The 8,401-nt window shown below is 40.1% G+C and overlaps 2 protein-coding genes across 2 annotated transcripts; both read right to left on the reverse strand.

Annotated features, from left to right (window-relative positions):
- Positions 1-706: 706 nt before the first annotated feature.
- LOC119779508 (zinc finger protein 479-like) lies at positions 707-1,757 on the reverse strand. Its single transcript, XM_038279165.1, has 2 exons — positions 1,743-1,757; positions 707-1,503 (listed from the first exon to the last, which is right to left on the reverse strand). Exons 1-2 carry the CDS (start codon positions 1,755-1,757, stop codon positions 721-723), a joined length of 798 nt encoding a protein of 265 aa, XP_038135093.1. The 3' UTR covers positions 707-720.
- A 1,411-nt stretch (positions 1,758-3,168) lies between these two features.
- Positions 3,169-6,774, reverse strand: LOC119779505 (X-linked retinitis pigmentosa GTPase regulator-interacting protein 1-like). The gene is made up of 2 exons (XM_038279164.1): positions 6,658-6,774; positions 3,169-3,763 (listed from the first exon to the last, which is right to left on the reverse strand). The coding sequence occupies exon 2, from the start codon at positions 3,691-3,693 to the stop codon at positions 3,214-3,216; it is 480 nt and encodes a 159-aa protein (XP_038135092.1). The 5' UTR covers positions 3,694-3,763; positions 6,658-6,774; the 3' UTR covers positions 3,169-3,213.
- Positions 6,775-8,401: the final 1,627 nt, after the last annotated feature.

An 8,401-nucleotide genomic window follows, 5' to 3' on the forward strand; every position in this document is an offset into this window, starting at 1 on the left:
CAGAAAACCCGTAATTTAACCAGATTAAATAAAGCAGCAATTAGATGCATATGAGTGTGTTTGTTGACAAGTAAAAGCTTTACGGCAGCAAAACATCTGTTTTCCAAAAAAGTTTGTAAAAGCAACGAGGCAGCACGCATTCAGGACGTTTGGACATATTTTAATTCATTAAAAGAAAAACAAAATAGAGCAAATACATTTTACTGGGTCACCAGCAGTAAACACTTATTAAAATATGTATGTCTACTTTTTTAAAACAATCAAACGTAGCACTGAGCTCAACTGAACTTAGCATTAGCTTAGCAGGTACCAGTTCAAACACTAATAGCCAAGAACCACAAGCAAAAAGAAAAAAATGAAAAAAGTTAAAAATATTTTCATCTTATATGATTAAAATGCTTCATTACAAAATCTAAAAAAGTGAGCTAAAATAATGACTTTTTTTTTTTATAGTGTTTTATCAACATAATCAATATCACAATCTGTAATCCTAATCACTTTAATCCCATTTACAGTGAGGAAATTAAGTATTTGAACACCCCGCCATTTTGCAAGTTCTTCCACTTAGAAATCTCTGAAATCGTCATCGTAGGTGGATGGAGACATAATCTAAAAATAAAATAAACCCAGAAATCACAATGTGTGACTTTTCAACAATTTGTTTGTATGATACAGCTAGGTGAAAAATAGCAGGGTGTTTAAATTTCCCTCATAGCGATGTTATTTCGTTGAAGATGCGATTCCTTCTGGTTTACAGATTTGTTGATGATAACGTATCCCTGTCATAGTAGGGAAGAGTTTACCACACACTTCACACCAGTAAGGTCGCTCTCCGGTGTGTATCCGTTTGTGGCAATCCAGGGTAAACTTTCTACTAAAGGTTTTCCCACAATCATCACAGGTAAACGGCTTTTCTCCTGTGTGTATTCGGCTGTGCCTTTTAAGTGTACCTAAGCGGTTGAATTCTTTCCCACAGACTTCGCATCTATAAAGTCTCTGATCTGTGTGGGTCAGTAGATGACGGCTCAAATCCCCCTTTTCCCTACACCTTTTCCCACAAGTGTCACATTTGTAGGGTTTCTCATCAGAATGGATTCTTTGGTGTATTTTCAGGGTCTGGCTAACAGCAAAACATTTCCCACACATATCACATGTGTAGGGTTTTTCCTTCTTATGGAGCCTCTGCTCGTGTCTTTGAAGAATGCCTTTGTTACTGAATGACTGTCCACACTGTTCACAGGTGTATGGTTTCTCACCAGAGTGGATCCGCTTATGTCTCTTTAAATGATAGCTTTTATTAAATGTTGCTCCACACAACTCACAGGAATATGGCTTCTCACCAGCGTAGGCTCGGAGATGGCTCTGCAACTGAGATTGTGTTTTGAACTTTGTCCCACACTGATCACAGCTGTATGGCTTTTCCCGTGTCTGCGTCTGCCCACGAGCCTTTCCTTGGCGGGATGCGGTGAGGGCTCCATTAATCTGCTGTTGGTCTTCCTGTTCCTAAAATAATAAGACAAATAAATGTAGTTATAAAGGGATTTATGAAAACTTTGTGAGATTTGGCAAAAAAGAAAAACGCAAAACTTTCCCTCTAACAAAGTAAAAACTTATACTGTCATTCTAAGCTGCAGCATTTTGATTCAGTGTGACTGCAAATTTGGTTCAGCTGTGATGTCACCACAAGCTACCACTCATTTTGCGTCACGGGGCGGGGCTAAACTGAAGGGTCCTTTACCTACCTTAGGTTCAGGCATGCCCTCTAAGGCTTATTTTATTATTAAAGTTCATAATTAGTTTTATGTGTTGAATAGTAATATATCTAACCTCTGATTATACTAAGGCATTCAGTAATAGACCCGATAATCAGTTGACTAATGTATCCTGAAAATGCCCATAAAGCCATTTTTGGCCTTAAAAAGCCACGCTGCCAATCACCAAAGTGATAGTTGTTCAAAAAAGGTGTTTATTATATTAGTGATGATTTAAGTTTTCAGCTCTTAGTTCTTATGTTCAGCTAATCTGGTAGAAAATCCCAGAATGATAAAAAAACAACAACACTGAAATTCAGTTGCTTTGAATCCAGATTAAAGACTTTAGTGTCGCCTTTGGCTGTTATATAAGCATTTATATTTTAAGGTAGGATCCCAAGTTTCCTCCATTTCCTTCCTTTTATATCCATCATTGTATTTTCTTATAATATCATTTGAATTATTAATTGTATTTTCTTCAATTATTTGCCTTAATGACAATGCAAAGTACTGTTTCCCTTTCCCTACTTTCAACCACTGATTGGCCTAAAATATTGAAGCGATTAGATAACAGAGTCTGAACGGTTGTAGTTTTCAAAGGAAATGTGCTAAGATGAAGGTAAATGTGTTTAAAACGTTTCTGAGGCGATTTCACTCATTAAAAGTCATTAATTGGACTAATTCCAGTGGAGTTTTGACATCTTTCAGTGTAACTAGCATCTGTGCTGAGATGCCCAGACGTCGGTCATTAAGGCCACAACCGACACGAAAAACAAACATCCGCCTGAATTTGAGCATTTCAGAGTTTTAGCGTCAGATTTGGAACAAAGCTGGTGAGAATCCTGCTGATGCTTCTTTACCCTGAGATTCATTTTACTACTGTCTTTTAGGAGGAAATGTGTCTATAACCCATCAAGGAGAATGACCAATTATTCATGTATAACTTTGAAATGTGCTGATAATCTGTTTGCTTTGTTTAATGCTATATGATTCACTTTCATTCTTTATATCCATCTTTGAAACTTAAAAAATGCCATTTGGTGGCGCTGTACTCCAGTGCCACCCTGTGGTTCAGAGAGGAATTATTTCATGGAGGATGTGGATCCTTTCTACAGAAGAGGATTAGGGCCACTGGGAAAAAAAAAAAAAAAAAAAGGTTTACTGATTTAAAAATTGTATTTCAATTTAGTATGGGAAATTCTGACTTTTTTCTCAGAATTCTGACTTTAATCTCAGAATTCAGACTTTTTTCCCCATACTAAACTGAAATAAAATTTAAAAATCAGGTAAGCTTTTTTCTTTTTTTCAGTGGCCCTAATCCTCTTTCAGCCCAAAGCTGCAGGAGACCAGAAGAGAAACAGAAAGCAGTCCAAAGAGAAACCATGGAAACCCTGCAGATTATGATGATGGAGGAGGTCTGGATTAAAACCTTTGCAGTGACCTCAGTCTGAACGTCGATCAGTCAGAGGATCAGATGTTTCCTGGTTTTCATCAAACTAAATCTGCAGGTTTTCTTTCTTTCTTCTAAACAGAATCGCAGCAGAAACATAAATCCAACTTTATTCTGTTTCTTTCTTCTTGTTGGTTCCCAGTAAAGTTTTATTTCCCTGTAGAAAAGAAACACCTGATCACTGACCTGTGGATTAGAGTAGTCCGGTTCAATCCGGTTTGAGGTCTTCAGGGTGTGGAGGTCTGGATCCTGGTCCTCAACCTTTATGTTCTCTGTTTTCCCCTCAATCTTCATCCTACTATCGTCCTCCTCAGTCTTCATGTGTTGCATGTTCTCCTCTTCCTCAATCTTCATCTCGTGGTTCTCCTCCTCTTCCTCAACCTTAATCTCATAGTTGTCTTCCTTAATCTTCATCTCGTGGTTCTCCTCCTCAATCTCCATCTCTCTGATCTCCTCCTTCACCTCAATCTTTACTTCCTGGTTCTCCTTCATGCTTGTCCTGGATTATGATCTCCAGCTCCTCTTTGGTTCCTCAGCTGAAGCTCTTCTTCAGATCAGCTTCCTGTTGGAAACAGCAGATGATCAGACTGAAGGTTCCTCTGTCAGTGAATGAGAGCAGAACATCCTCCATCCATCAGGGATTTAATCTCCACCGTAATAATCTGGCTCTGTGTGAATACAGCGTCTCTCCAGCAGGAGGCGTCTGATTCAGATGCTTCTGATCATGATCTGAGATATTTAGCTTTAGATGCTGCTCTAATCTCACCTGCGTCCTTTCAGGTCTGCATCCATGGGGCCTCATCAGCTTAGAATAACAGTCATTATTCTAAAGCAGAGGAAACCATTAACAGCCTGAGGAAGCTTTAAACATCACAGGACTTTAATCTGGGCTCATAATCCTCACTAGAGTTTAACTTCCCTCTCAGAGGAGGTTCAGCTTCTGCAGGATCAGTGAAACCCAAACATCGCCCCCTACAGGCCGCAGGTACTAAAAACAAAGAGGTAAACATGAGGAGCCCTGCCTGTCTGAACCCTACAGTCTGTTCATCTCAGCTGGGATTAAATGACCAGACGGCTTTCCATACCCACCTCCTGTTTGTACATTACAGATGTAATCGGGGCCCCGCCCCTTCTCATGACATCATTACATGGGAACTCCACTAAGACAAACTGCATTGCACCTGTTTCTTGAGGACCAAATCTAATTTGCCGTCTCAACATATTATTCCCTATATTTGCTATTATTTTATATTTCATTTGTGATCTAAAGTAGGCAAAAAAAAAAACTCTTTTTCAGTCTGGAAGGAAAGTCCTGCCTTCTAAGAATAAATCTCAGTTTATTGTTATTCTTTTTTTTTTTTTTTACAATTTGAGGGCAGGAAGGAAAAATAGAACATCTTAAAAAAATACTTTCGTAGAGATTATAGACAAATAAAACGGTTATTCTACTGGTAGAAAACGAACGTTTTTTGATACGGATTTAAAAGTAGTGTAGCTTAATATGGCTAACTGAGTGAGCTAAGAGAGGCTAACCTGTTCGTCACTACCCGATCCGCCCTGCATGAACAGATATACTTCCAGGTTTCCACAAATAATGTTATTATAGTACCAAAACTATTTATTTCTATCCATAACTCAGTAAAGAATGCTAATAGACATCTTGAAAAAAAGTTTTATGACTTTTGTGAGACATTTATGCTTTTTAAATTTTCTTCGTTAACTATTCCGTAAAAATTCAAAAAATATCCACTGGACTTGGTTTTCAAGATTTGAAGACGTTTCTCCACCTCTCCAGGAAGCTTTCTCAATTCAAATGTCTGGATCCACAGTGAGTTTCAGTCTTATATAGTCTTGAAAACCAAGTCCAGTGGATATTTTTTGAATTTTTACAGAATGACTATGACCTGGATGACTGAGAACCTTCATCAGCATCTTCGTTAACTACTTCTCTGACGTCATCATGGGACACGCTCAGAGCATTCCGACTAAATCTGATTAAACCATTTTTATCTGCATTTTAGTTGTTTCTTTCTTTAGATTACGCACTATATAGCATAAGGCTAAAACGAAATAAAAACATAAAACTCAAAAAGACTAGATTTATGTTTAAATCAAAAGCCGAAAACATTAGCCACCGGACGTAGCGCAGGATCTTATTTCAGGAGCAGATCGGGAACAGAGCGATAAAACAGAAAGGATTTTATGCATTTATTTTCTCAGGAAATCCATTATTAACGTTTAACACGTTATAGTTTAGTACGTTTACTGTTTTTGGGGAGGGAGAAAAAGTTATTCAGGTCTTTTTAACTAAATAAACCCGGAAGTATATCTGGATGAGTAAATAAACGGATGGCGCAGAACGGATGGTGCTTCCGAAACGGATCCGGTAGCGACCCTGTTAGCTACTAAGCACAGCTAGCCACAGCGCTACCCAGCTCTTTAAATCACGGCCTATTAGTTCCTTTGATCAACAGAAACAGATTCTTTTCATTTTTGTTATCGATCAGTTAAAACTTCATCGATCATTAGACACGCTAACGGACGCTGTGTGATGTTATTATCGTTGTCTGGGCAACCACTATGTTTTACATACTGTGGCACCCATCAGCCAATCATGAAGCAGGATCTGAGCAGATCTGGTAGCTACAGCCACAGTGGGGAATTTCACCTGGGGAGCAGTGGGCTGCCATTGTACGGCGCCCAGGAAGCAGTGTGGGGTTCAGGGTCTGGCTCAGGGACCCAGAGGCAGGCTGTGGGGATCGAACCGAGCACAGCGTCCTGCTGTGACCACCAGCCTGCAGAGAGCTTCTGTCTGATCTGCAGCCTGTGGGTTTAAGGTTCCAGGACTTGGATCAGGTATTATCTGGATTATTAAACTTTAGTTAAACTCAGCAGATTAATGGGATTATCTAATCTAAAAAGCTGTTTCAGGCGTGTTAGCAAACATTTTAAACTTATCCATCATTTAGTTTTTATTAGTAAGGTTCTTATCATAAAACCTTAAAGCAGAAACAAACCGGTTCAATCCGGTTACGATCGGAGCAGTGTGAACAATGCAGCTTTAATCCAGATTAGATTAGAGGCTCTGGGTAGAACCATGAGGGGTTCTGGTCCTTTAAGCCCAGTGGAGGTTCTGGTAGCAGCACTGGGTCCAACTGATCAGAACCAGAACATTTCTGCTCCTCCTTTCTTCTCTGCTCGGGTTCAGAAAATCTTCCTTTGCTGAAGCAGACCTTTAGTTCGCTCCTGTTCTTGTTGTTTACACTGATTTAGCTAGGCTAGGCTAATGTAGCCCGGTAGGTTTTCCAGCCGTCCAATAAAATCCTAAACTTTGAAGCTAAAGCCTGGTTTAGCCGTTAGATCCTGGATCAGCTTCTTCCCCTGAATCAGATCATTTAAAGGAACAAAGTCAACATTTCTCCTACTTTCTCGGCCGCCATCTTTCCATCTGCTCACCTTCTAGCCTCCATGGAGCTTCCAGCCGGCTGGGAGGCAGCGGGAGCCACGGAACCGGGACGCCTGCGGTTCTGGAGGCGGTAGGGTTCGGTTAGAGATGGACCGAACCGGTGGTTCAGAGAAAGAAACTCCTCCTGCAGAGCTGCTGCTGCCGGAAATGACGTTTCCTCTGCTTACTTTCTATTGGCTGTTGGCAATTCCAGCATTGAGGTGGAGCTTTAGCGCCACCAGGTGGTCTGGAGGCCGGAGCAGAGCCTCATTTAAAATCCTCCCATTTACAAGAGTTTGACCATGAAAATAAAAATATATCTGATAACTAGTGATGGTGAGATATGGAGGACCGACTCTGCCATAGATAAAAAATAAATACAGAAATAAATAAATAAGCATTCAATTAATTGCCACCGAAAATACAATAAACAAATAAATGTAAGTAGAAATTAAATTATACAGTGAGTCATAAATGTATGTAACTCTTTTAATTGGCTTCTTTATTTATTCGCCTTTGTAATACTTACCTTATTTATTTTTTGTCCTTTATAATCTTCAACTTTATTTTTTAATTAATTATATTTGTAAGTATTTATTTATGTGCATGTTATAATATTTTTGTCTGTTTTCTTCTTCCTTTGTATTTTTTACCCTTGTTATTTCTTCCATGCTATTTATTTCTGCTGCCCTTTTTACATGTCTGTCTGCATTTCTTCCTCATTATGCAAATGAGGAGGGGGCGTGTCTTAAGGACTCAACCGCTGTCCATTGGTTGGTTAGTATTTTACTGCATCCGTGGAATCTACATGCCACTGGCCACGGTAACAACAAAGATGGCCAGTTACGATGAAGTTATCAGCGAGCTGAGGCATTTAGCAACTGTTTCTGAAAACAATGTAAACGTTAGAAGTCTTGACTTTATTACTTTTGGTTTGGACGCTCTGACTGAACGTGTGTTTCAGTTAGCGGCACACATGGACACAGATATAGACAATGTAGTGTTTCAGAATTTGGAGGAGGCGGCCCATCTTCTTAACTCACAGAGTTAACTTTTCTGTTGCTGTTGTTCAATAAAAGTACATTTTAAGATCATTTGAGGCGAGAACATTATACTTTTAAGCATCACTATATGGCCCATTTACCGATTTAAAAAAAAAGGTTCCAAAGTTGAGATGACTGCGGCAACCAGCGGAGCTCCGAGGCTAACAGTGGCCAGGGCTAACGGCGGCCCGTCTGCAGCTGCCCTCTCAATCCTCAGGGACCTGGCCAAGGTAAGGAAAGCTGAAAAAAGGCCATCTTTGAACAAGATGCACAAAACAAAACGTCAAGATTGGGCCAAGAAATCTCTGCAGTCTGATTCCTCCAAGGTGTTTTGGTCTGATGAAATGAGAGTGAGTCTAGATGGGCCAGATGGATGGATGGACACCAGGCTGGATCAGTAAAGGGCAGCAAGTTCCTTTGATGATGGAGTCAAGATCAACTCCCAGACCTACTGCCAGTTTCTGGAAGACACCTTCTTCAAACAGCGGAACAAGAAGAAGTCGCCATCATTCAAGAAAAACCTGATATTCCTGCAGGACGATGCTCCGTCACACGCATCAGAATACACCACAGCGTGGCGGCCAGAAAAAGGCTAAAAGGAGAGAAAATAATGACATGGCCCCCTTGGTCACCTGATCTGAACCCCATGGAGAATCTGTGGTCCTTCATGAAAGGTGAGATCTACAGGGAGGGAAAACAGGGAGGCTGTGGA

This window comes from Cyprinodon tularosa, unplaced genomic scaffold, assembly GCF_016077235.1.
Source record: "Cyprinodon tularosa strain WSP-4 unplaced genomic scaffold, ASM1607723v1 ctg1487, whole genome shotgun sequence".
Taxonomy (NCBI): Eukaryota; Metazoa; Chordata; class Actinopteri; order Cyprinodontiformes; family Cyprinodontidae; genus Cyprinodon; species Cyprinodon tularosa.

Excerpts from the sequence above, each read along its gene's own strand:
- LOC119779505 (XM_038279164.1), bottom strand. The coding sequence starts at position 3,693 with ATGAAGGAGAACCAGGAAGTAAAGATTGAGGTGAAGGAGGAGATCAGA.